Source organism: Penicillium argentinense, assembly GCF_028826775.1.
Source record: "Penicillium argentinense strain IBT 30761 chromosome Unknown utg000005l_segment0_segment0, whole genome shotgun sequence".
In the NCBI taxonomy this organism is placed as follows: Eukaryota; Fungi; Ascomycota; class Eurotiomycetes; order Eurotiales; family Aspergillaceae; genus Penicillium; species Penicillium argentinense.
The window spans coordinates 4,541,464-4,567,795 of record NW_026622664.1 but is presented as its reverse complement, the minus strand read 5'-3'; the positions used below and the strand labels follow the sequence as shown (position 1 = coordinate 4,567,795).

At 49.3% G+C, this 26,332-nt stretch overlaps 10 protein-coding genes across 10 annotated transcripts; 5 read left to right on the top strand and 5 right to left on the bottom strand.

Annotated features, from left to right (window-relative positions):
- Positions 1–791: 791 nt before the first annotated feature.
- On the top strand, positions 792–2,158 carry N7532_006496 (mitochondrial 37S ribosomal protein mS45; the record flags this gene model as incomplete). Its single annotated transcript, XM_056618990.1, has 2 exons — positions 792–1,241; positions 1,475–2,158. The coding sequence occupies 2 exons, from the start codon at positions 792–794 to the stop codon at positions 2,156–2,158; spliced, it is 1,134 nt and encodes a 377-aa protein (XP_056475149.1).
- A 252-nt stretch (positions 2,159–2,410) lies between these two features.
- On the bottom strand, positions 2,411–2,635 carry N7532_006495 (uncharacterized protein; the record flags this gene model as incomplete). The annotated part of the gene is made up of 1 exon (XM_056618989.1): positions 2,411–2,635. The coding sequence occupies one exon, from the start codon at positions 2,633–2,635 to the stop codon at positions 2,411–2,413; it is 225 nt and encodes a 74-aa protein (XP_056475148.1).
- Positions 2,636–3,819: 1,184 nt separating this feature from the next.
- N7532_006494 (carboxylesterase/lipase family protein) lies at positions 3,820–5,475 on the bottom strand (the record flags this gene model as incomplete). The annotated part of the gene is made up of 1 exon (XM_056618988.1): positions 3,820–5,475. One exon carries the CDS (start codon positions 5,473–5,475, stop codon positions 3,820–3,822), a length of 1,656 nt encoding a protein of 551 aa, XP_056475147.1.
- A 1,168-nt stretch (positions 5,476–6,643) lies between these two features.
- On the top strand, positions 6,644–6,965 carry N7532_006493 (uncharacterized protein; the record flags this gene model as incomplete). Its single annotated transcript, XM_056618987.1, has 2 exons — positions 6,644–6,812; positions 6,886–6,965. The coding sequence occupies 2 exons, from the start codon at positions 6,644–6,646 to the stop codon at positions 6,963–6,965; spliced, it is 249 nt and encodes an 82-aa protein (XP_056475146.1).
- Positions 6,966–8,035: 1,070 nt separating this feature from the next.
- N7532_006492 (uncharacterized protein) lies at positions 8,036–8,708 on the top strand (the record flags this gene model as incomplete). The annotated part of the gene is given in 2 exon segments (XM_056618986.1): positions 8,036–8,312; positions 8,323–8,708. 2 exon segments carry the CDS (start codon positions 8,036–8,038, stop codon positions 8,706–8,708), a joined length of 663 nt encoding a protein of 220 aa, XP_056475145.1.
- A 300-nt stretch (positions 8,709–9,008) lies between these two features.
- Positions 9,009–10,703, bottom strand: N7532_006491 (uncharacterized protein; the record flags this gene model as incomplete). Its single annotated transcript, XM_056618985.1, has 1 exon — positions 9,009–10,703. The coding sequence occupies one exon, from the start codon at positions 10,701–10,703 to the stop codon at positions 9,009–9,011; it is 1,695 nt and encodes a 564-aa protein (XP_056475144.1).
- Positions 10,704–11,602: 899 nt separating this feature from the next.
- N7532_006490 (mfs monosaccharide transporter protein) lies at positions 11,603–13,229 on the bottom strand (the record flags this gene model as incomplete). The annotated part of the gene is made up of 2 exons (XM_056618984.1): positions 11,603–12,041; positions 12,130–13,229. The coding sequence occupies 2 exons, from the start codon at positions 13,227–13,229 to the stop codon at positions 11,603–11,605; spliced, it is 1,539 nt and encodes a 512-aa protein (XP_056475143.1).
- Positions 13,230–17,374: 4,145 nt separating this feature from the next.
- N7532_006489 (uncharacterized protein) lies at positions 17,375–19,183 on the top strand (the record flags this gene model as incomplete). The annotated part of the gene is made up of 6 exons (XM_056618983.1): positions 17,375–18,061; positions 18,113–18,313; positions 18,383–18,472; positions 18,550–18,573; positions 18,628–18,749; positions 18,793–19,183. 6 exons carry the CDS (start codon positions 17,375–17,377, stop codon positions 19,181–19,183), a joined length of 1,515 nt encoding a protein of 504 aa, XP_056475142.1.
- Positions 19,184–22,990: 3,807 nt separating this feature from the next.
- N7532_006488 (uncharacterized protein) lies at positions 22,991–24,382 on the top strand (the record flags this gene model as incomplete). The annotated part of the gene is made up of 5 exons (XM_056618982.1): positions 22,991–23,204; positions 23,264–23,313; positions 23,372–23,763; positions 23,815–23,879; positions 23,928–24,382. 5 exons carry the CDS (start codon positions 22,991–22,993, stop codon positions 24,380–24,382), a joined length of 1,176 nt encoding a protein of 391 aa, XP_056475141.1.
- Positions 24,383–25,056: 674 nt separating this feature from the next.
- Positions 25,057–26,001, bottom strand: N7532_006487 (putative S-adenosylmethionine-dependent methyltransferase; the record flags this gene model as incomplete). Its single annotated transcript, XM_056618981.1, has 1 exon — positions 25,057–26,001. One exon carries the CDS (start codon positions 25,999–26,001, stop codon positions 25,057–25,059), a length of 945 nt encoding a protein of 314 aa, XP_056475140.1.
- Positions 26,002–26,332: the final 331 nt, after the last annotated feature.

Genomic DNA, 26,332 nt, shown 5'->3' with positions numbered 1-26,332 from the left:
GGGGCTTGCAGTAATATTGTAATCCACTTTTTATTGGAACAGCGAGAACCAATCACGCGATGCAAGGTCTTAACGAGAAATAACCAATTCTACGCTGTGGTAGGGCTTGTACGGATGGTAATAGTGCAACGACCAAAGCTCACTTTCCTTTTTCGCCCATGTCAATGCTCCATGTCTGTTTTCAATCGATGGCTGAGCCAACATTGACAGAAGCAATGAAAGATTACTGAAAATATGAAAGGTTTCAAGCGCTACACTAATGTACAATGCACCTAGTGTACCCCTACACGTACTGAAGCTTCATCGAGGTTGGTGTAGTGTGACCAGATTCACAACGGTGCATCTAAGCCCTGTTGCAAACATCGAATATATACATTGGTTGTATAACATTCCATCACATGTATTGCCCACCGACAAATTATCGACAATAAAATGGAGATCCCATGAAAAATAGGCCCATATAAAGGAAGAGAAGTTCTGACAAGCAAAGAACCCCTACGAAATATTGATTGTTGCATGAAGCTTCTCTAGTGCTTCCCCGGCCTGCTTGTTGGTGTTGGATGTTGGACCTGATCACGTGACATTATTGGTCAAGTCGACTTTTCGGAGCGGGAAAGTTTCTTCCACAAAACATCACTCCAACCACGCGAATTCCCATCCACCAATTGCAGTACTGCGCTATTGAGGGCCGCTGCACTTGCTGTATTATAATCCATACCCTGGATCCTCCTATTTAATACTTTTTATTTACGATTTCCGGTTTTTCCGGGGTCGTCCTCAACACCCCCAAGATGGCACCCCGGATACAGAGCCGGAGTGTGTCCACTCTCCTCCCCTACCTCACCTCCTCTTCCACCTCCAAATCCTCCTCAATTCCTTCTCTATGCTCTTCCTCACAATCCTCGCGCCAATTCTCGGTCAGCGCCGCTCAACAGACCAAGCTTCGCCGGCAAATGTTCGAATGGCTCGCTACCCAAGGATCTGGTCTTAAGCACCACGTGCCCGGCGAGACCAACTATCTCAAATGGGCCGATGGCACCCAGAATAACCGACCGTTTCCGAATAACCCGAACTTCGTGAGCGAGTCTATTCTCAGCGAGGAATTAAGGAATGAGGTTTACGTGCGGGTGATTGAGAAGAAGAAGAGTCCGCGTGCTGTTAGTGTCGAGCTTGGTATCGACATGAACCGCATTGCGGCCGTGGTGCGATTGGTAGAACTGGAGCGGAGGCAACGAGAAAAGGTATGTAATTTTTGTGCTTGTTCCATTTTGACTTCACCTTCACCATTCACCTCCCCGACGCTATTGATATGATGAGACAAAAAAAATTCGATTAGTCTTGAAGACACAGGCTTTGCTTGACTGGTTAAAACTCCCTTTTTACTGAATCATTTGCTGTCATCCCACCCGCTACACTGTTCATACTACTGCTTTAATGACTCGGCGACGTGGCTAACACATCTTGACCGAATCAGGGCAAATCCCTAGCCTTGCCATACGCCCGTGCCGTGCACGAAATGGTTCCCACCACCCCTCTCGCCCCGGCCGGCGAGCGCCAAACCTACCACGAGCCCATCAACGACCTCCCCGTCCACCCAGCCACCGGTGCTCAGATCTTCTACCCCGTGCCCGAATCACGATCCTTCACCCGTGTCGATGCCGGCCGCGTCTTCTCCGGTGCCCCGGCCCTGGAGAAGGACGTCTCAGACAAGATCACCCACCCCTCCGATCTCGCCGAGAACCTCATCCAAAGACCCGGCGCTATTGAGTGGGTTGGCAAAGGCGATAATGCTCGCCAGGTCCTCCAGCCCGCGGATGTGCGTATCCCGCACCCGCAACTAGTCCAGCTGGCCCGCGACCGTGCCGCTCACCCTGAAGAGCGCCGTACTGTCGCCTACCGCCACGCGGAGCGTCTGGAGCGCCAGGAGAAAGCTGAGAAGCAGCGCCTGCAGCGCTCCCAGCAGCGTCGTGCGATGAACGAGGAGACTGTTAAGCCCCAGGGCAGTCGCTTCAGCTTCCGTATCAAGGATGCTGTCGTCACCAAGGAGAGTGTGGGCAAGGATGGTCGTGCTCCTTGGGCCCCTGGTCGCCGCTACGGTGTGCCGACTAATGATCGCAAGCGCGGAACAGTTAAGATTCCCACCCGTGTGGAGATCTAGGCTGTAACCGAAGTTTGGATCTGTATCTCCTGTTTGGAGAGCCATTGTAACTTGTACTTATACTATGTATGGCGGTGTTCTAGTCGACCGTGTATCTATACCACATCATGGATTTATTCATATCTCGAATTCGTGTTTATTACTACCCTAGGGTACCTTGAGTAGTTCGTCCCGTATTCCGTGCCTCAGTTGGATATCGCATGTGCCCTATATTCACAAATGAAACAACGTCCTCAAATTTGAATCCTTCAATCAATGAACCTCTCCAACAGACCGACATCGCCCTTTCCCCTTTCGCATTCCAACCCATCCAGACAACGCATCTGACTCCGGCTCCTTGGAGGCTGGCTCGCGAGTAAAGAGGTCACGGATGGACGCAATGAAACTCTGAGTCCAGGTATTTGTGTTCTTATTGACATTTGTGCTCGACGTCGCCGGTATCGCAGCCTCACCAGCGGGATCAGCTGGTGATTGCATCTTCGCGAGTTAAGAGAGGTTGAGGGGCGAGTGAAATTAGCGCTTGTAGACGAAGGCGACTGCGATAGCTCTAAGTATAACTAGCCGTCGAGCCTGATGGCCGAATCGAAGTTTCTGTGCAATAAACACGGACTGAAAATACTTGTGCTTGATTTTTAGAAGGGCTGTCTGACCTGGTTATATGTAGACAGTAGAGGAAGAAGAGCGGGGGAGATGCGCATGTAGAATAGAGGAAGAGGAGCTCGTGATATTTGAATGGTGGCGTCGAGCTGCAGGAGCTGCAGACGCAGACTTGCGACGTGAACAAAGCAAAGGACAACAATAGGTAGTACAATCGATCCGAGGATCCCACAGCCCAAAGAAACAGTGAAGACGAGGTGAAGGGACAGGTTTGATTAGGAAATGAAATCTTCACTGTTGTTTTCGAACCAAATCCGACGTTTCGGTGCAAGCCTCCTTAGGAAGCCCATTTCATTTTGCCTAGGCTAGCTTAGGCTGTAACGCAGCCTTGGGCAATAGGAAGCGAAGTTATGCCTAGGCGAAGGATAGGGCAAGTGACTCTCTCACATGAAGATGTACTCCTGCCCGCGCCCCAACCATCTCCGTTCAGGGAGTCTCTGTACGACGTCACGTCTAGACCATTTTTGCTGCACTACCGCTCAGACCTGTCGAGTGATCTACATCTGCATTGCGGTACCTCTAGAAGTGGGGGTGGACCCCTACGTCGTTTTGCTGCTGATCGAGCCTGGTTTGTACTGGGAGATCATGCGGGGTGCGTTTTGCCTCATTCCAGTTGAAGACGAGAGTTTGGATTGACGAATGATGCTATAGGCCACGTGATACCTACGTAGAAGTAATGAAGATAAAATCTCACATGCTGTGTGGCGAATCAGAGTCTTTACGCTTTTGTCCGTGTTTGAATCATTGAAGGGTTTGCTTTTTTTGTTGGTCTCATGCAGGGCTGAGACCGGACTTCACCTGCAACCTGTTGTTTTGGTCAGGAGGCTGACTCCCTATGAAAGTGGCAAGTAAATTGTGAGGCGTTTGTAGGGGTCCAACGAGACAGAATAGAATAGGTTTTCATTCTTATAAAAACACGGACAAATGAGTGCGGTGCTTATCGGCCACAGTGCCAGTATGCTTCTGTCTGCTTTGCCGGGCCAAGTTTCACACCATCAACCCACTTAATAAGGAGTCTGCTGATGGAAGTAATCCATGATAAGCTTCACCTGCTCCGGCTTCGCAATGGGAACATTTCCGAAGGAGTTTCCAAGCTCCATAACCTTCTGCGTACCTTTGGCACTGTTGGGGCTCCAGTGAGGCAGCGAGCCCTTGCCGGTATAGGAACCACCATGGTTGGGATTCAGCGTCTTGGCAAAGTTGGCCCAGTACGCCGACATCTTCTTCTGGATTTCATAGTCTACGGAAGTGAAGGGGTAGTCGCCAGCATTGGCGTACAGAGCGTTGAGTGCGTACATGATCTCCGACTGATGGAACGCACCCATGCTCTGGCCCGGAGGAGCGTGGGTCCAATAGTAAGTGTAGAAATCGGCAGATGCAGCCTTGTACCAATCGGTAGCGTATGCCCAGGAACCGATCAGCGAGGTATCACGAGCGGCGGCATTCCAAGCCTGGTTGGCGATGGTTTGGTTGTTGTGGGCTGGGTACTGCTGGAAGTATCGGCTGGAGAGATTGCCATACTTGAGCGTGCAGTAGTACTCGTACTCGGCGACGGTATAGTCAGTTGACGGTGAGGCACCAGACTCATCCTTGGTGTTACCAGTGATAACGGGAACATCGTTGGCTGGTCCGTTCATCAAGGTCTCGATATATTTCTCAGGCAGCACGTAACCGTCCAGAACGGGCTTGAAGATCAATGGGTATTGCGCGGAGAGAGCGGTCACCCACCAGATCGACTCGTTGCCAACACGGTCCTGGGAGCCGATGAGCAGATCATCCATGGACAAGGTGCGCAGTTCGGCGATGCTGGAGACGTTGTGGAAGTTGGTGTAGTTCACGCCGTGCTCGATAGCGGTGGACATGTTGACGTAAGAGGTTGCAAGGCCGGCTAGAAGGGTATCGTAGGGATATCTGATGCCAGACTCGGAGATACCGCCGTGGAAGTAGCCCTTGAAAAGAGGACTGTTGACGGCATGGTAGACCTGAGAAGAGCCAAACGACTGTCCAGCAACAGTGACGCGGTCCGGGTCACCACCGAAGCGGGCAATGTTCATCTGCACCCATTTGAGAACCTCTAGTTGATCCAGAACACCGTAATTACCGGAGGTGTGGTGACCAGTAGCCTCATATCCCTCGGCATTGAGCTCTGGGTGGGCGAGGAAACCGAATGCATCGTCACGGCGGTTGAAGGTAATGAGAATAACATCCTTCAGGGCCATGCCTCCACCGTACCACCAGGTATTATCGCTGGTCTCATCAGAACCCTGGTTCCACACCATCACGGGCAGCTTCGCATCCTTGGAGCCAGCGTTGGTCCAAATATTGAGATTAAGACAATCTTCACTGATGTCAGAGGCATCCTTGCTGGGGCAGGCAGGGCCAAAGTCGGTGGCCTGAAGAGTCTTGTTCCAGCGCTCGCGAGGCTGAGGTGCCTTCCACCGGTTTTGGTAACCAGTGTCGGCAGCGAAGGGAACACCCAAGAATGCCGTCACATTGGATTCAGAGATATCGAAGTGTCTCTCGAGGGTCGACTGGTTAAAGTACTGGAAACCCTGAACTGGACCGTATGAGGTCTCAATGACTTGGTCCCATAGCTGGGCTTGAGCGACAGCAGCGCCCAGGACCAGCGAAGCAATGCCCTTGGTGATGAAGGAGGCCATCCTGCAGGCCTAAATTGATTCAGGTGGGTTCGAAAATCGAATTGGGGTGATGGGTGGAGCGATTGTATGATGATCTATGAAATCAATTGACTGGCGATCGTCGCTTTATATACCCGGGCTGCACACATGGTAGGATTGCTTGGGAACGGGATGTGGTCCGGTTTCTCGGAGCAAAGTTTAGTTGCAAATAGACTTGCATGCATGGTCAACGTGTGAAGAAAGGCTGTACCCGAAGCTCCGAAGTTGCAAGATTGTCTATGGTGGATTAGGGGTTGTGGGGACGCGGGTGCTGGTTGAATGATGAAGCTAATCCACAAGAGGAGTCTACATAGTACCTGAAGTACTCTACATCAAGACCTTCCTACCTGACCCGTATTAGCATTCTGATCACCCATGAGATAATGCTCTTTATCGGAATAGAATATAGTTGCTTCGAGGAATTCTAATGACTCTACAATCATTTGACGAGCGAAAGACAAAGTTGAACCGTACTTTAACCCCGAAAAGCTCCAGCGTCTCAACTGCCAGGGGCAAGTGGATATCTAAAAATCGCGACCTATTTAGTACTCAAGATCCGAGCGAAATGAAGGCCGCGTGTTCGGGGTGATGTCGCATCTTGACTTTGGGCTCCGAGAAGCTCGGCCTGCCTTGCTTGATCGAGAATCTCGGGCCGACTTTGCTCGGCGTTAGTATTTCGGCCTTCGATTTATGTGCATGATCAAAGCGAAGGGTTGGTGTGCATGGGTGTGAGATAGCCGATCTCCAAAATCCACACTGGAAACATCGGAAGACTCAACAGCAGCCTTCTGGCCTTCAAGGCTGGCAATGGAGTGCAGTAGGGAGTTGTCTGGCATTCGAAGTCATCACTGTACAGGTGACGAACTCCTCGCGATCCCGGAAGAGGGGGGTGGGGAGATCCTCCGCTGTCTTTTATCTTAGCAAAGTCGGAGACATCATTGAACCAAGCAGTTGCTGCACGTAAAACCTTCAGTGATATCATCAACACCGCCATGTCAATTCCAGGCTTGCCAAACGAGCTCATCTACTGAATATCCGAGTGTCTCGATGACGATTACTATATCAATACACTACTCCAAACATGCAGACATTTCTTTCTGTAGCTGAATCCTAATACGTACGTATTTGCTATTCTATCCTCTGCTCTCGCATGGACGCACTGAATGGGTTCGAAACGACAGCATACTACGCTCTAGAAGCCGAGGCTTGTATTGATAGGATACCCTTCGACTTTCACGACGAAACGAGCGACCCTGACGACCAAGAATCCAATGACGACAGAGTTGATCATGTTAGAATGGCAAAGACCACGGAAAGGAGTGTGCGCCAATAGCTCTGGCTTGTGTCCGCGGACATGAAAATGTCGTCCGTCTGCTGCTGACCGGCGTGTAGACCCCAATGCTGCCAAAGGCTGGATCGATCGCGAAGAAATGCCTCTTTCCTACAAAATTATGGCTGCTTGTTATGAATAGCGGCATATAATGATGCATGTGTCGTAGACCTGTAATTGGAATAAGGCGCTGAAACTTGTACTGGTATAAGCACAACGCCTTTCGAGCTAGCAGCAGCAAACGGCCATCTCTCAGTGGTGAAGATCTTGCTAGAAGCTGAATGTGAGCTTTTACCATGGGACGAACCTTACAGCGACCATCCCGGCAAAGATGTCTATACAAAGCACACCGGGATCGTTTGTCGTTCATTGAAATATGGTGCTCTGATGGACTTTGACCAGTGAAACGACAGTCATATTTTCTATGAAGTAGCACGGAGAGGCCAACTAGGGTGGGTAAGTCTTCTCTTAGAAGAATACGAGGATCTGCGGGCTTTTTTGGGATAACCTGTTTATGGCTGCAGTGTATGGACACCAGGCTACTGCCCAAAGACTCCTAGAGCATACAGATTGGGAGAGCATTCTCCCTCCGCGTCAGTCCGCTGATTATGAAACTCAATGCTTTCCCTAGCAACCATTGCCTGTGGATGGGAGGAAATCGTGCGGCGTATCCTCGAGCAAGGTATTGCCTCGCCAGATACTGTCTTCTCCGAAACACTAAAGCTTCCTAGGAAACAAACCCCATTTCCCGACATTTACCCTCAATTGGCCAACCTCACGGCTATAGCCCTGGCCGTTCATCGGGGCCATGTGCTGTAGTCAGGCAGTTGCTCTTCCGAAGACATAAGACGAGTGGCTTACTTTCACTGGCTTTTTCAGCGGGTCATAAACATATTGTCAATCTACTATTGGACCATGGAGCAATGTCAAACGATCAAGATCCCTTCGGGGGAATTATCTATTCAGAGCCGTCAAGAAACGGAAATATTTATCTGCGAGGTCGACCATGTGGCTTCCTCTCTAGACAGCATCATTGATGTGTTTGAGAAGTTCCAAAGTCGTCAGGAGGACCGAATGCTCGAGCAAATATTTCAGCTGCCGCTTGATAAGGGTGCTGATCGCTTTGCTCGAATTTTGGGAATTGGACCAGCCCTGGCAAGGTCAGGAAGTTTTGAAATAGTGGAAATCTAGCTGCAGAAGACGCCATTGCGAATGTACTCGCATTTGCAGCTTCCATCAAATTTCAGAGAAACAGATTCATTGTTCGTGGAAGCAGCAGATAATGGTCAGCCAATGGTTGAGCGCATTCTCTGCCATGGTTATCCCATTGAGCCTGGTAGTCGCGAGGCGGAAGCGGCCCTGTATTCTGCACTAAGTTGCGCTGACTCTGCGCTTACAATTTTATTCTTTGAAGAGGGTCTGATATGCAGCATATCCAAATGCCCAAATGATTCTCTGTTAGGGATGCTTGACGTGCTCCTTGCCATGGGTTGATCAAGATAGCAAAACATTTCATTTTCAAATACTCTTGGACGGAGGTGCAGATCCGTTGATGTGTTACCACGATCCAGGCGCAGACCCGACTGACGGTGCTGGATCAAGTTCACTTGGACATGAAGCAGGAAAAGGACGCAGAAAGGTGGTGCAGATGATGCTCAAATCTATAGACTCTCGAGAAATCCCACTCGAAAAGCTATGGGAAAAACTTGCATGGGCAGAAGAGCGCGCTCTTGAGAAGGGCCATTCGGAGATTGTACCCCTTTTGCAGCGTGCCTACAGGAGAGAAAATACCGGTATATTTGATTCTGTAATAATTTTGACATATCAAAAGCCATCAATCTTGATTAAGAGAATTGATGTTACTTCCAACATGGGGTTTACATGACTTGGTCTCATCAACTGATAGTACCTGACTTAACCAGACATAATCTCCGCATGAGGCTTCATGTCGAAATGGATCACTATTTCCTTTGTGCCTGGAAATTTAAATTTAATTGGTTTTTGTTGAGGTGTAGCCGACAGACGACGTGCTGGGTGGCGCGGGAAGTTCGTAGTGAATTGTGAGAAGATCTAGTGGTATCGCAGTAACATCCAAGTAAAGAAGAAGCCACCCATGGACTCGTCCTGGTTGATTCAAAGAATTCAACAAGACCAGTTGATGCCGTTCTACGTCGTAATCTTATAATCATGATGATGCAGGTCCCTTCTTACCGCCACGCCCGCGACGGCCGCCGCGGCCGCCGCGGCCACCTCCACGACCACCCCCATTCTGAGCTTCACGGTTTTTATCGATACCACCTCTCTGATCTCTTCGACCGGCTCCAGGGCTAAGCGCATCACGGTGTTTGCTCTTGGAACGTTCGCGAGGCCGCGCTCGAGCAGCGTTTCCTCCCCTCAGATCACCACCGCTTGAATAGTTGAAGCCAGGAACACCCTTCAGACCCATCTTGCCAATGACCTTCTTGTCCATGGGCGGAGGCTCGGGGCATGCCATACCCTTCACTGCGAGTTCGTTTGCGAGTTGTACGAGACCAGGCTTGTCGAGACGGACCTGCTTCAGAAGACCCGAGCCAGCAAAGAAACCGATATAAGAAGAATAGGCGCGCTGCTTGGTTTCTTCATCAACTTCGTACATGGCATTGTTCACAGCGTCAGCGCACGCAGATGCGTCTTCGTTGATTTTGTCTGTGTCAGGATGGGGTTTGATAGGCAAGTGGCGATTCACTTTCATGAAGAACGATTCGGCTTGGGTGAGAAGAATGATGGCGCGACCGTCGTTTCCAGCTCGGGCAGTACGACCGACACGGTGAACGTATTGCTCGCCATTCGGGGGTAGACCGACCTGAACGACGAGGTCGACATTAGGGAAATCCATTCCGCGGCCGATAACATCAGAAGCGAACATGATGCCGGAATCTGCCTCTTTGAACTGGGTCGTTGTCCGTGTGCGAGCATTCTGGCTGAGCCGGGAGTGGATCTCGAACACCTTCAAAGGAGTCAGGCCCTGAGAAAAGGCGCGAGCGAAAAGAGCCACCATGTTCGCGGTGACACCGAAGACAATGATCTTCGCGTTGTTCTTGATTTCGAGGTTGAGGAGTGCGGCCAACGCGTTGAAGGTCTCTGCAACACCCGGGATAAGCACGTGGTACTGAGGCACTCTCTCGTGGGTTGGCGTTTCGTTCTTCTGGATGGTTGAAATGTTACTGTAGCCCTGCTTCAAGACAATGCTAATAACATCCTTGACTTTGGGCGGAACAGTAGCTGAGAAACACATGCCTTGCCAGCCGGTGCTCTTGGGAGGGATAAGTTGGAGAATCTTCTTGATGTCGGCAATAAAGCCGGTCTCGAGCATAGTGTCGGCCTCATCCAGAATCAGGGTTTTGATGTTGGACAGCTTTTCGGCCGTGGATTCATCAGACAGATAGTCCTTGAGTCGTCCAGGGGTTGCCACCAGCAAGGACGGCGATCCCTTCATGAAGCGAGAATGAGCCGACTGGCGAGCAGTCCCGCCGACTGCAATGTGGCACTCCAGTTTCTGGGCGAGTTGGGAGGTGAGCTGATCGCATGACTTGGCGATTTGCTGAGCAAGTTCTCTTGTCGGAGTAATAATTAAGATGCCGACTTGGCCCTTTGGCGGCGCGTGTCCTTGCAGAAGGCAGTGCAGAACCGGAAGCAGAAACGCGAGGGTTTTTCCAGTGCCAGTTTTAGCCTGGACGAGACAATCACTGCGCCAATTGGGAAGCTCGGTTAAAACACGCTGTTGGACAGGCGTCATGGAAGTGAAGCCCATCACATCGAGAGCCTGAAGAAGTTTGGCATCCAGCTTGCCAGCCATAGATGAATATGGCTGGGCGCCATCTTCGATTTGAGGACCCTCCATGAGGATTGAATTTTCGCGGATTTATCCAAATCTTGAAGGAGAAGGCTTGCTTTGCTGTGCTGGAGGAAAATTCAAGTCACGTGATGCAACGGCAAATAATGTCTCTTAGCGCCTTTTTTGGAAAAACTTTTTTATTGTTTTAAATTTTTTTTTTTTTTTTTTTTTTTTGAGACATAATCATAAAAGACCGCACCTTTCTAATAAAATGAAAGAACATTAGTGACTGCCATAATGATTTCCCTGAACCGTGATTAACGCCATTGCTATTGAGAGAGCAGAGATTTGTTGCCAAGCAACTGAACTAAAATAGACGGCGTGGGTTCGCCCCACATTTCATTATTGCAGTTCTCCAGGTTGAACATGAAAACAATGTCCTTGGCATTTTACAGAGCGAGAATCCAGGAGGCGCTCTCTCCGGGGGTGCAGATAAAGCAAGAAGCTTCTCAGTCCTGGAATCGAACCTGGGACTTTGGCGGAGTAGAACAAGTGTTTGCACTTCATACTGGGAGGGATGCAATGATAAATGGATCATCTGAAATGTACTAGTGTGTGATGTCTCCCAGGTTCAAATTTCGAAAACAAGCCTGTCAAATTATCTCAATGCACTTCTCAATAATATTTGACAGATGATTCGAAAAGAATGGTACCGGAACATGGAGTTGGACCACGGCGGGACCTCGGATATAAGGGCGGGACATTTGGCGGGACCTAACATATGAAGTCGAACATTGGAGCAAGGCGTTGGAGACTAATGCTTAGTCCTTTTGCAGACTACGCTGCTCTGTAATAAGTTTCAAAATGGAGACGAAAGATTGATTCCCGATGTTCTCATCTAACAAATCGTAAGAAACCCCAACAAACACCGAACTAGGCACATGCAAAACAACCCGAGATTTCTTTCACATAGCGGAAGACGAATTGGCAGAAGCTTCGACCTGCTCAACATCGTAGGCAGATTTAGGCCCGCTCAGGGCAATGTTCCTTTTTGTTGAGGTGCTCCAAGCCTTTGTATTGGACACAAAATAATCATCAATTTGCTCCAGTGTTAATTGCGACGTTTCTGGGACAAATAAGAAAGTCAAAAAGAGAACGCCAACAGTCACACCAAAGTAGAAGTAGCCAACGTTGACACCCATGTTCCCGTATTCTGGGTTCAACATATATGGCGTCCAGAAAGCGGCCCCGAAAGCAAAGATTCCGTAAAGAAAAGTCGTGTTGGCTTGGCCATAAGTGCGGAGTCGAATGCTGTGCATTTCCGCAGAGGCAAGCCATGTACTTGATCCGATCAGTCCACCGAATATAAAGGCCCAGATGCAAAGAAATGCAACGACGATCGTTCTGAGCGATAGGATTGTCCGGGCCAAGACCGGTGCTGACAGAAGAGAAGATGAGCATGCAAATAGCCATGCCCCCATATCCGACTAACATAGAGAGTCTTCTGCCTCCGTAATCGAGAGCCAGTGGGCCGGTGAAAGCCCCGGCAAAAATACATAGTCCGATAATGGCATTTATGAGGTACGGATTGTTTATTCCCACCCCTTTGAGGAATAGGGCCGCATAGGGAGCAACGAATTGGATACCTGTGATCGGCAGACCGATCAAGATTAATGCAGAGACAGCAGTTCGACGTAAGTTGTTGCCACGGTATATCTCGACCCAAGATGTGGTGGCATCAATGCTTCTTTCAAAATCGAGATGCTGCTGGACATCCTCCATTTGCTTTTTCACTTCAAGTGAATGTGGGTCATGGCACAAAAATGATGCAAATGATACGCGAGCTGCTTCGTCTTTGCCTTTCGATAAAAGCCATCGCGGTGACTCGGGGAACATGAACATTCCAAACCCGAGAGTCACGGCGAGAGGAATCTGGCAAACGATGGGCGTTTTCCACTGCCAATCATCATCCGGACCGAGTGTTGCTGATCCGGCACATACTGCTGCTACTATCAGGTTGCCCAGGGCTAAGCCAATGTTGTAGATTCCAAGAAGCAGACCTCGTTTGCTTGCAACAACACATTCTGAGCCGTAAACGACACTGGAAGCGTATAATTGCCCAATACCGACGCCACTGATACACTTACACACAATGTAACTGCTGAATTTTCCAGATGTGCCAAGCATACCAGCGGCTCCAAAGACGCAAAAGACACACGCGACTTGAATTGTACCCCTGCGGCCCAGTTTAGAGCCACAAAATCCGGAAAGGATACACCCGAGGGCAATGAACAATATAGAGATGCTGATGAGAGACTGTTGGAGCGTGTTCAGGTCACAAATTTCGACCTGATCTTGAGTATTGGGGTCGAACTTGGTCTCGCAGTGACCAAACGCCTTTTGGTACGAGGGCATGATCAGCACAGTGCCGGCGAAACCATTGTCGAAGCTTGAAATCGTTGCTGCCCAAGAAACCCAGAGGGAAAGAAAAAACATCTTCAAGGTAACTTTCTGGGGGTCTCCATTTCTGGAGCAAGGGGTTTCCGGCGTGGTTGGAGCGATCTGCTCAGAAGGGTGACGATCGGCCACCATTTCGATGAAGGTTGCAACTGAAACTGTCGATATTGCGCCCCATGAAATGAGGGGAAAATCTGGAAATCAGAACGATGCTGCTACAAGGCTGATTATATGCGCTCAGGCCTTGGCCTTGTCGAAGAGGATCTGAATCAAGGATCTGCGATTATCGGTTGCTTCGGAATCCTGGGTGGCCTTGCGTTACATTGCTTTTTTCCAACTCCTGTTTGGGTTGAAATCAAATGTTATCAATTAATAATCGCGCCACAGATCACCATAAGTTGCTTTTTCAATGACTCCGAGTACAAGACTATACTAAAGTGTGAAACACCTAGCATGACATCACGAAGGCTTCCGTGTTACGACGAACCTATGATTTAGACTAAGGGAAATGGCTACAGGTAGTAAGCATGCCGCAGTCCACAGGTGGATACGTATACAACAGAAAAGCAGAGCATATCTGGGAGACGATGAGATTGATATTTCACTTTCTCAAATAACTTTTACCTGTGGATATAGTCGACTTATTTGATCTTGCACCTAAATTTAAAAAGTAGCGGCCCGATCCTTGTTGCAAATGACGGCACCGAGACTGGATCGAACACCCCCGCCCAGCCCCTTGCTTGATCTTTCATATTAGGAACCCGTGGAATTCGCTTCTCGGACGAATGATAGATGGCGAGAATAAAAAGGAAAATTTCAAGTAAATTAGGTCGGGTGCGCGAGGTGCTCGCAAAATCGCCCTCGCATATCATGATGAAGCGCAGACAAGTGTACTTGCGATCATGCACTTGGATGTATGCATAGAACTATCACATATCGAAGTTGAAAATGGCGATTGCAGTTAATCAACACTAGAGTCTCACACCTAAGACCCTTTAGTGTCCTCGCAAAATTTGAATACTTTATGTAGGAGATTATGAGAGCCCAATTTAAGTAAGGAATGGTTAGTAATATTGTAATCGAAGCATTTTCATCACGGAAAAGTCGCCCACGAAGAAACGACAACGAGGCTTCATCGCATTGGACTAAATTTGTGAGTCTTGGTGTCTAAAATTGGCAGCTCGTGGAAATTCAGAAGTCTGCTCTCGGCTTCAAATTCTAAAACTGTCTCTGTCAGTCCGTTGGAATGCGTTATCGCAAAGACCTTATTTTGAAGCTCATCGCCGCCTGGCGGGACCACAACGGAGATGTTTGCGATACTCACGCCTGGGAATGCCGGCCCCGCATTTTCTCGCTGCGTGGGACATGAATTCACAACCCCCTTAAGTCCCTTGGAATTCACTCAAGACATTTCCCAATATCCCCAAAGCTTGGGTGCTGAATACGACACCGTCGGAAATCAAACTGAGGCAAAGTCTGAGAAGAATCAGTCAGGGACAAGGCCATATCCTCTTAGCTTTTCACTTTACTTGAAAATAGTATACCCACGACACTAAACAAAATACTCGATATGATGGGAGATCGGGGAATACTTGATGGTGATATAGTCCCAGAAACAGTGGTAATGTGTGACTGGGAAGACGCAGGTATAACCAGGACCTCCCAGGATGGTCTAATGTAAGAAATATCTTATCCTTTCTCGACAATGATCTCTTAAAGTCCGCGACAATCTCGTTCCACGTCCCACGACCGACCCAGGCGACCCTCTTAACTGGTCGAAAACCTGGAAGTGTAAGCAAGTAAATGCTTCGAATGTGTTTTGAGCGACTGACATCGAAACAGTTAAGACCTGGTCATAACAACCCAATTTTTGTTCCTGTTTGTCGCCGTCGAGTCAGCCCTCTCAATGGGCCCGATGTCCAATATTCGCGGCCGAGTTCCACCTCGATGATACCATTTGAGTCTCCTCACTGGCGCATGTGTGCTGGCACTCGGGGACTCAAATTTCATTATATTTCCTTGTTCCAACATCTTCGGACGGCGCCCGACAAGTCTGGTCTTCTGTGGACTGGGGATTGCGTCGTGTGCCTGGCAGGCTCTGTCCACGTACCATTCTAGCCTCCTCGCTGCTCGAGTGCTTAACGGTGTCGCTACTGCGACAAGTGAAACGCTGTTGATTCAAGTTGTCACTGACATGTTGTTTCTCCACGAATGTGGTTTGTGGACTGGTGTCAATTGTGAGTAATGAACCTTTCCAGCTGTGAGCTCATGCGAACTGATTACTCTCCAGTATTGGTAATTTAATGGGGTTGTTCATTGGACCTGTATCTCCGGAAACCTTGCAGGGAGGTAGGAGGGCGCGACTCTCTCGTTTAGCCTCCATATCTGAGATATGTTGGTTAACCCTTGTTGATGTTCTCCCAGATTCGGTTGGCGCAGCTTTTTCTGGCTTTCCCTAGCCATGGCCAGCTTCAACTTCCAGACACACCTCTTCACCTTTCCCGAAACCAAATCTCGCACCAAAAAAGTCGACGATACAGATACATTGGAGCTCAACCGTAGAATATCTACGAATAAATTGCGCAAGACAGATGACTCTCCGGGAAGACAACACCTTTAAAGTGTTGAAGGCATACCGACGATAGTGGGCACCGGTCAACCCACCAGGGCTCAGTTTCAACATTGGAAAGTCCCAGCAGATGATTGGAAGCAATTTCTCCTTCGAGATATTGTCTCGCCTGACAAGCTTTTCCTTTTCCCGATAATCTCCTGGGCAGGTCTGAATGTAGCTGGACCGGCAAATCTCCTGTTCTGGAACTTGACACAGTCGGGTTTTCTCAGTGCTCCGCCGTATAGTTTTAGTCCAGCAGGGGTCGGATAATCCAACTTCGCTTTCGCCGTGGGAGGTATCACAGGTCTTGCCACATCAGGGCCCTTGTCCGATTGGGTAACCATGAAAGCCACGAGGCGCAACAATGGAATCCGTGAGGCTGAGATGCGGCTACTGGCATTGATACCATACTTTTTACGACAGTCGTTGGGATTGTCGTTAGTGACATGGGATACCAAAGACAGTGGGAGTGGCCAACTGTCCTGATCATAGGATATGGACTCAATGGTCTCTGTGTGACATGTGTGCCTACTATTGCGATTGCCTACGCCGTGGACTGCTACAAGCCTATATCCGGGGAAATTATGGTTGTGGCCACTGTCCTTAAGAATACCTTCGGTTTTGCAATGAGCTACTGGGTTCCTCCACTTGCTGCAAGAAGGGGGATTGATTGCACCTTCGATGGTTTAGTTTGCCTTTATAATTGGGCCAATGATGTTAGGAATCCCCATCTACTTTTTTGGCAAGCGTCTACGCAAAATGACTAGAAGCTCGGCGGTGCACTTATATATCGAATAGAGGCGTAACTATATATTAGAAGATGTTGTCAGGATGTCGGATACGTGTATAATCTAGTATCGAGGGACGGCCAATTGATGCATGAGATGGATTAACGAGAGTGTGTCTGTGTGTTCCGATCTGTTGAAAATGATCCAGGGGCTATAAACTGCGTATTACATCACAGTTCTTCCGAGAATGACCCGAATTACCATACAATTACTATTGCAATGTGGGTGGATGCTGAATAACCAAGAGCAGTGGAGAATCCACAGTATTTTACCTCTCTCAGAGTTGACAGATGTCTTAATGGTCTATGATGTTCAAAAGAAATCTCGTAGAAAACCACTGTGTTTTGATGTGTTTGCTTTGCGGCTGAGCATGGCAAATCGGCATTCCGTTAGCCTTCTTCTGCCCCCGCTCAACTTACCTCCTCTCCCAGACAACTACGAATACGCTCTGTTTTGTGCTACCTCCGCTCTTCACACCCCCGCCACGAATTCTGGGCTCTACCGAGCGAGGTATATCCGAGGGCACTGCGGGATGTGGGGAAAACGCTGGGTCTGCGGGAGGTCCCTCAAGTACCACAAAACCCCCATACTCGGCAGCATCGCGGCATGCAGCGTCTGAATACTGACACACAAAGCGAATTACCTCAGAAAACCATGCATTAGGCGCGAGGCAGTGCTAGGAGACAGCGCATTTGTCCCCGGTGCTCGTTGAAATTTTCGAAAGAGGATCATCTGGCTCGACACATCCGCTCGCACACGAAAGAAAAGCCCTTCAGTTGGCGCTGTCTGTGGGCATTCATTTACAAGACAGTGAGTCCGATCACTCTGATTGAAGTCCCGCTCGTCTCTGATATTCCTTCAGTGACTCGCCTCTGCGACACATGAGATCTCACGACATTGCGGGGGTGAAAAGAGATTTCTCTGAATTACTTATAGCATCCTTAGATACACCGAACGTGACCAACCAAATAGCTGCCAATTCAGTCTCTGGTGAAAGCCACAATAGCCAGACTACAGCATTTCAGCCTCATAACGCGGCCATGGCAAGCCTGCTGTTACCGAACCAGCATAATTCCAATTCCCAGACACAAGCCCGGTTGCCTGGCTGGCTTGAGAATATTGTCCAGACACCAAACTCGTCGCATGGAAATGCACAATCGCAAACCTCACTATTAATGTCTAACAGTATATGGGATCCCACGTCGAATGAAGCTGTGAGTTTTGGTCAATACTCGCAAGCACCAACCTGGCTAGCTGACGAGCACTTCGACTTAAATGCTATGAATCTGTCGGTCACTGAAAGCGCGCTTGGCTTTTACTCGCCTGCTTACACCACAAACGAGGAGCATACGAATACTGTGATCCAGCCCCCGAGAGAAACGATCCACGAACACAAGGAGGATCAAGTTCGCGAACTTTGGTTCACTTACGTGGGAACTCACACCGGCAAAATTACACCAGATATTGCCGCAGAGAATGTGGAGTTGGATGAGCAGTATCGCCAAAACCTATCTCAACGACTGCAGCAGCGGGTTCCGACAGAGCCCTTGCCGTCAACTGAATTTCTAGTAAGTTCCTGGCTGTCTGCGTCTCCCCTGTTTCGAGCTAACTTTTTCCAGAATCTTTGTACACAATTATTCTTCACGCATTTGAACCCAGTATTCCCGATCGTTCATGCTCCTACCTTTCGACCCTTGGCTAAGAGCTCACTTCTCCTCTTATCCATATGTTCGATTGGAAGCCTCTTCGTTGGTTCGAATTATGCGGTAACGCAAAGGTCGATCATCTTCGAGAGACTGAACAAGGCTATTTTAGCGACGGTAAGCTGATCTTTTGAATGCTCACATGACCCCGATTACGTTCACCGGAGCATTGGCTGACAAGTCTAGTGGGAAAAATACCTACTTGGTTGCAAAGGGGAAGCACTGGCGATGACGCAGGCGGCTCTCATAGGCCAAACATTCGCTATGCTCTTATGTGTAGGTTACTTGAGACGGCCACTGAAGTCTATGACTGATTCGGAAAGTAGAAACCGAGAAACCTATTAGTATTGTAGACATTTCATGGCACAGTCACCGCAGTGAGTGATACTCATAATGCAGCACACAAAACGTTGATCGCATGACGAAAATAGTGGGATCGTATTTACAAAATGTTCGATCTTCGGAGAGCGACGGACCGTTTGGGCTCCCGACTAGAGACACGCACCCCGGAGGAGTCATGGAGAATCTGGGCCCAGGCCGAAGAGCAGATCCGGTTAGAGGCTCCACCTCATTGAAACATACCGTTGCTGACTTAGTCTTCACCAACAAGACACCGAGATATCCGAGCTTGTTCTCACGCATCCGCTCATGCGACATGACAACACATTAACTCCATTGACTGCGAGCCATGATCTCTGGACTGCTCCAAATGCTACGCAATGGAGGGATATTTTGAGACGCAGGGCTCCGCGAGCCTCACCTGAAATTGTTTTGCAACTGTCAAACGACCATCCCCAGCTCATAAATGAGCACACCGAAGGGTTTCAAAGTTACACAAAGTTAGAGAGCATCTCTGCGAGATTCATGTTTGGGATCAAAATCTCCGATACAAGCCAGGAAATCCGGAGAGCGATCCATTTTGCCTGGAAGTGCTTTGACACTCAAGCTTCATGTCGCTCTTGGTGGACTTCAATCGCCTGGAGTTAGCGATCGGCAGAGAAGGCTATGGAGGAGTCATTATCTCATCGCAATTATGTTCACCGATGGTCCTCTTCCCAGAAAGCGCATCGCTGCACTCTGCATGGGGCCTTGATTCTTCGCAAACTACAGAATATGCCGTTGGGCAAAGAACCCGCGATCCATGTCCCCAAAGCGCTCTACCGCGCGGCCATGGTGTGGTATGCATATTCCGAATACGGATCTGGGGAATTCGACTACCCAGGCATGTAACCTCCTTCCAAACTTGATTTCCCGGAATTCGCCTCGTTGAAAGTCAATAGTCAGGCTCTGCTATTTGAAGTCAATGGGTATCGAACTTCCAGGCCAAAGACCTCTGAATCGAGTACGTTGTATGGACTCGTGGATCTGTTGCGCCGGATAGGTCATTGGGGGCTGTCAAGGAAGTTTGCCGAGCAGCTGAGTTTTTTGTTTGTGCAGACGCAGAGCTAGAGCTAATAGACCTGTAAAAATAAAATGTTTCTGGCGCACAGGCCAAATAAAACGTCTTCGCTCCCCCCGGGAGTTGATCCTCGATTTTGGTCGTGATTTGTGGCATTCCTCAAATTTAGGTCTGCATGTCAGACAGAGCCAACTCCAACTCCATTTCTCGGTGTGAACGTTAACCTCAACAACAGTATTATCCCGATAGAAGAGGATTTAAAACATTTTAACAATGACCAGCTTTACTCATGGAAACACTGTGCCTATAATAGTGGAGTTGTACCCCATGCCAGAGGCGTTCAGCCCTCACTCTCTGCTGACCCCTTCTATCTTTCCAGCTAACGTAATCGGTAAGCGAGCCGCGCATGTAAGCCAGTCGCGCACCTTAAGCAACCTATTAATTTTAAATGCATTTATTTCAACAAAAACGCTATTAATCTAATTCAGCTAACTTGCTGGTCTATCTGGGCATGTCTCCCTTCTATGTCCCGGGCGCCTACATATTCCACATCCTCGCTGGGCCCGCGTAGGTGGCTGTAAACCCTCCGAAGGCCTTCCATCCCCGGGGGGTGGAGCGGGTTCAATTGCTTGCTGCGACTGCATTTTTAATGCAGAGGCCTCGAAAACCGAGAGGCCCTCAGTGGAAGGCATCTGCCTGCGAGATCTAGTGCGTTTTTGTTTCTTCTTCTCGTTTTCCGCCCGTAATCCTTTGACTTCCTCCGCTAGTAAAGTAGCGCTCTGCATCGAAAGTTGGCAGCCTTTAATAAGCTGGTTTAACGCTCGATCTGATGGGCTTGGTGGACTTCGAGACCCCGTACGAAGTAAAGCTTTGATTGATGAAGCTTGCCGACGTACTTGTTTATCGGTAAAAGGGGTTTTTGGTGTAAAATTCTGGCTTGATTCGCTATCCCGGCTCGGAGGGGGGTCGGGGTTCGAAGACAAATATCAAGCTTTAAGATCACTTGATCGGGTGAAAAAGGTACCAAACCAGCTGCTCTGAAGCTATTTATAATAGTATCGGAGCGGAAGGCTTCGTTTCGCGCGGAAGGATAAGCCTCGAGGAAATCAAGTTTGTCGATATGGTTGATTCCGTTCCGCATTTTCGTTTCAACTAGCCGACCGTACGAGCGCTTTAACACGGCAAAACAGCCGATATCGAGTGGCTGTAAAAGGTGAGACGAATGCGCAGGCATACAGATTGGTATAATATCGTTTTTTTCACAAAGTTCATCGAATTTCGGAGTCAAATGGCTTCCGTGACCATCGAGTATCAAAAGTCGATACCTTCCCTTCACACGCGAAGAAGTCGACGGAATAAAGAGCTTTTCGAGCCAACGAAGGCCGATCTCATCGGAAGTCCAGCCATTCGGACTAACCTCGAATCTCCAGTCTATCGGAAGATTATCGAACCAACCCTCGATCAAAACTTTGCCTTTAAAAATCACACACGGAGGGAGCGCCCACCCTGAAGCATTCGTACACTCGATTGTAGTCACCCACTCGCGATTTCCGGGCTGTAAAAGCGATCGCCGACCGTAGTATTCAGCCCTCGAGATAACCTTCGCGGTCGCTGTTAATCCCATCGCGAAACCAGTCTCATCGAAGTTATAAATATCGTCGGGATCGATGCCGTATTGAAGAATGGTTTTTTGAACAAGATCAAACCACTCCCTAATGATTCTTGGATCTTCGCACTTCGCACGTTCGTAATTATAACGTCTTGAGAATCGGGATGATAGGCTTGGGTGTCGTTTTACGAAGTTATAAACCCATTTTTCTCCGACGGTTTGAACTGGTGTAGTTCCGCGGGCCGCGAGAAGAAGATTCGCAGTTTCGCGTACAGTAGATGGCCGGGGCGCTGCTCCGCGATCATCTAAAGAGAGTATCCATTTTTGAAGTGATTCCTCTTCGATTTCTGTTAATTTATGCGAATTTGCGCGAGAAATCGCGCGATTTGTGGTGCCGTGACGACGATCGCGAAGTGTAGTTTCAGGCACATTATAAATGCGCGCAGCTTTGCGAACGGAGGATATTTCTTGATTTTTAATAGCCTGGATGGCTAATAATATCCTACCCTCTTGCTCTGTTGAATTTGTAGAGCCTCTGGCACGAATTGGTGGCATGGTGGGTGGTTGAATGAATTAAGTGCTAATTCATAGACGCGTTTTGGGGTGGGTGCGCGACTGGCTTACATGCGCGGCTCGCTTACCGATTACGTTATGTTTCCCCCTCTCTTTTCGTTGTTTCAGCCTCACATATCATGTGTCTGCTGAGACACCTAGCGTGTGGGCCTGGTAGGAGACAAACGAGAGCAGATGGAAGTAAGAAGCACCTGCTACACCATAATGCTATTGGCTAGTGTCAACAGTTCGGGCTTATCGGACTTACGGGACGGGTAGAATGCCGACAATTTCTCTTCCGCCAGCAGAAAAAGTAAACATTTTTCAGATATCTTAGGGTACGCCACAGGTGCCCTCAAATTTAGGCGTGTAAATCAGACACAGCGCGTTCTGAACACCACATAGAAATCAGGATCCATACAGCGCCGCATGTTTCCAGTTGATTTTCGGTTGCCAACGCTCGGTTCGTCCGTTTCCACTGTTTGGTCCAGCGATCACGGGTAGACGGTCGATCGTCGAAGTCTCCAAAAGGTCGTTCGCGTATGACTAACCAACGCTTTCCAGGGTTCCGCAGCTGTCGCGCTATCAATATCCTGTCAAAAGAACGACCAGATGTCACACGAATACTACAGACACAATACAAAGCCATTGTCTGGGTTCTAGACCGTGGGAACTCTGCGTTGCAGGTCAACCGCCTCGGCATTTTGCCATTGTCTGCTCGCCGTCTGCTCGCCGACTAGCGGACCAGCTGCCAATTTGGGATGACCGACCCGCGCGACAGTGGAGTGCACAACATTAGTCGGAGCTAGCTAATGCTCTTAATGCTCCCTCTGGCCCGAACCGTCTCCTCGGAACGCATCGGATCCATTGCTGCACACAAGAGTCCCTGAGAAGAGTGGTGACGGCCCTCTACGCGAGAAATCTCCACCTGCACGTCGGCTGTCGAGATTGCGGCCAAGGGGTTTAGTTTGTGTGCAGTTCCCAGCAGGCCGTTTGAACCGCGCGCCACCGAGTCGATCCCTTTTTTCCATTCGCCTAGGGCTAGTCTGAACATTCTGTCTGTAATGCGCTAGAGGTGCGCTAGACACGCCCCTGACGCGCCGGAGGATATCGATCTCCGGTCTGTCTCCAGAGTCCGTGACCTCGGGCGGCACGCCGGACGTCTTGTTAAAGTCGGATATTCCCCACAAATTTTCGCTCCATCCTCTATCGAACATGCGTCGCGCCCCCCACTATGATGAGCGAGGATGAGCATCAAAGGGTGCTGGCCGTTAGGACGGTCGCGGCCGTTTTCATGCCCATAGCCGTTATCACGGTGATGCTGCGCTGTTATGTGCGCGGATGGGTCGTCAAAGGCTTTGGATTGGATGATGGTTCCATGGTGCTTGCAGCGGTAATACACCCTTTTACGTTGATCCGCGCTGACACGAACCCACGGACTAATGGCAGTAGGCATGCTATATCATGTTTTGTGCGTGTATGATCGGTGGCACTCGGTATGGTACAGGTCAATTGTACGAGCATGAAACCGCGGAGCATCGAGTAATAGCTATGAGGGTATGCACTGCTACGACCTTTCTTCAGGCCAAAGGTCAATCGCTAACAACTCAAATAGTATTGGTGGCTCTGCGAGATCGCCTACTGCTTCGCCTCGATTTTTTGCAAAATTTCGATTTGCATTTTCCTCATGCGAATCACAGTCAAGAGACATCATATCTGGACGCTTTACATCGTCATGATCCTGACCGTTATTGCTGGTCTGGTATTCATGTTTCTAATGCTTTTGCAATGCAAGCCACTGTCCTATTTCTGGACACGACTGGGCACCGATGCCGAAGGCTACTGCATCAGTATCGAAATTATTATTATTATGACTTATGTCTACAGTGTTTTTGCCGCAGTTTGCGATTTCACCGTTGGCATTTTGCCAATTTTCCTCGTGCGAAATTTGCACATGAAACGACAAGCAAAGTATGCCGTCGTTGGGATTCTCAGTATGGCTTGCATGTATGTCACTATCACCACTGACTTTTGAGACACTCAATTAACATACTACAGTGCGTCCTCTGCTGTGATCATTAGGTTGCCATTCGTGCAAACCTTCGCGGACTACCAGTTCCTCTGTACGTTGATCCCAGTGACCTTGCCAGAGTCTCACTAACATCATACAGATGCCACCTACCAAATCGCGATCTGGTCGAACATCGAAGCCGGCCTTGGAATCACAGCCGGCAGTCTCGCAACTCTCCGACCCCTCCTTCGCAAAATGATGGGCTCTCGCTCCGACGGAGACTATTCATCAGGGTTCCCTAGGGCATCGACCTCACGCCGAGCTGGGGCCAGTGGACAACGACCGGTGCCACTGGACTCCCTTGATGGAACAGGGCACAGCGAATTGCGACCGGATAAACTGGCGGTTGTGGTTACAAATATTGAAAGCCAGAGGGACGTGGATAATTCGTGGCTGCAACCTTCGAGTCCGAACAGTAGCGAGGAAAGGTTGACCAACGAACCTCCGACCCCCGGGAGAATGGAAGTCGGCATTCATCGTACATTCGAGGTCACGACGACCGCGGATCCATATGAAGGCGAAGGGTCACATCGAATGGTCAAGGAACACCTATAAAAAGCTGCTGTACTAGTATTGACGAATATTAACGTCTAATGAAATCTTGAAAACGAGATAAAATCATGCGAGTGTAAGGTATGTCATTCTATGTAAAGTACGGTGTTTGATCAAAAATGCGACCCTACAAGTCCCGATTTATCGCTCAAAATTCCTGGATTGAATCATGTTTAGCGTACATTGTATTGGTCATCCTGTAGAAATCTCAGGGGCAACAAGGCTGGAGCCAACGCCAAGTGCATAAATCCAGCATCCTCGGCTCTCATATGAATGTTTCAGAGTACAATGCCGATTACAGCCCCCACAGCTCACAATGGCTTTGATCCTCGCTTTGCCTCCAGCTTCCCTGAGCCATCTCCACATGTATCCACTGACAATTGAAGATGGCCCGTCCTCGGGTGTCATGGTGTTGAGAAAATCTCCGAATGGTAGAAAACTACCCACTTCGCACCTCAGTGCCATTTATGGCATAAGGCTCGGGTCGGGTAGGAGATGACATGCGAGATTTGTTTGACAGTCATTTTAGCCTCAAAATTTCAGAAGAGAATTTTTATTTGCCGGCAGACCCAAAAACATTTAAATTCCATGATTGAGTGATGGGCAGTTTTCCGTCATCTTGTCGTCTTCCGGTCGCGCCTGTGATATCAAAATTACACTATCCTGCCCTTCCGTTACTATATCTTCTTTTTCACAATCAATATCACACCATGAATTGCACCCTTGACCTTCTCCTTTCCCTTCTCAACTCCAGCCTCATGCAAGTGACGTTCAATAACCCTACGGAGCATCCTCACGACATCCTTTTCAGTACCAACAGCATCCGGATGAGCCTCTCGCCAACGAGTCACTGGACTAGCGGTCGACGTAATCTTCTCGAACACATCCATATTGACCTCGGGCTGGAAAGCAAAAAAGTCCTCAGCGACATCCCAATCCTTGCGGAAGAAAGCACTCTCATCAAACTCAGGAATGGGCTGCTCCAAGGCCCACGGAAGTGGAAGGTCTACATAACGCGAGCGTGTGAGTAGATTTCCCGGCTCGAAGAACGGTCTGAGATGTCTCTCTTCAATCTCATCTAGGGCGCTCTGCATCGCGGCAGCATTTGGCACCGAGGAATGAATGCGATTTCTTCCACTAGTCCACAGCGCAACACTGCCTCCAGGTTTCAGCACGCGGGCGGCACTCGCCCAAAACAGAGACATGTCGAACCAATGCGCAGCATTAGCTGCGGTTATGAGATCGACACTTTCATCTAGAATTGGTTGTGGGAGGGTTGTTCCGAGGTCTTCGGCCGTGGAAACTTCGTAGCGAATAAGTCCAGATGCAGAGGTAGTACCGCCGAGTGAGCGAGCCGTGGTTAGCATGCCTTCAGAGGGATCCAGGCCGATGGCGTAGTTGAAATGCGAGCTTAGTGCTCGGACGACATTGCCAGGACCACACCCGACATCAAGGATGGTCTCGAGTTGGCCGTTGCTGTCCAGGTGGTGGTCGATGATTGTCTGATACAGCGTGGGGTGATAGTCTGGACGGGCTTGGGCATAAGCATTGCCTTGCTCCTGGCTGTAGAAAGTGAACGTCTTCTCTGTTGACAGAGTCGGAGTGGAAAAAGACCCGGACATGGCTGTGTGCGAGCTTTTCTTGCTTGTCGATAGTATTCGGAGACAGCGAAGGCTGATGGCTACCTGTTACAAGTTAACTTGCGGCATACGAGGACTGGTAATTCGGTAGTCCGCGATCCGTGCTCGGACGATGAGGAATACGGGGTCGGCGCGGAGTTGTGCTTTGAATGCCGGAACCCGACCGTTGAGGCTGAGCAGGTGGAGTTTGACTTGGCGGGCGATTGGAAACCATTGTCCAAGTCCGCCTATTCGTTCAGTTTCTGACCATCTTGATCGTCGCTGCAAAGTGTAGAATGAGTCAACTGTCTTCCCAACAGTGACCAACCCGAGT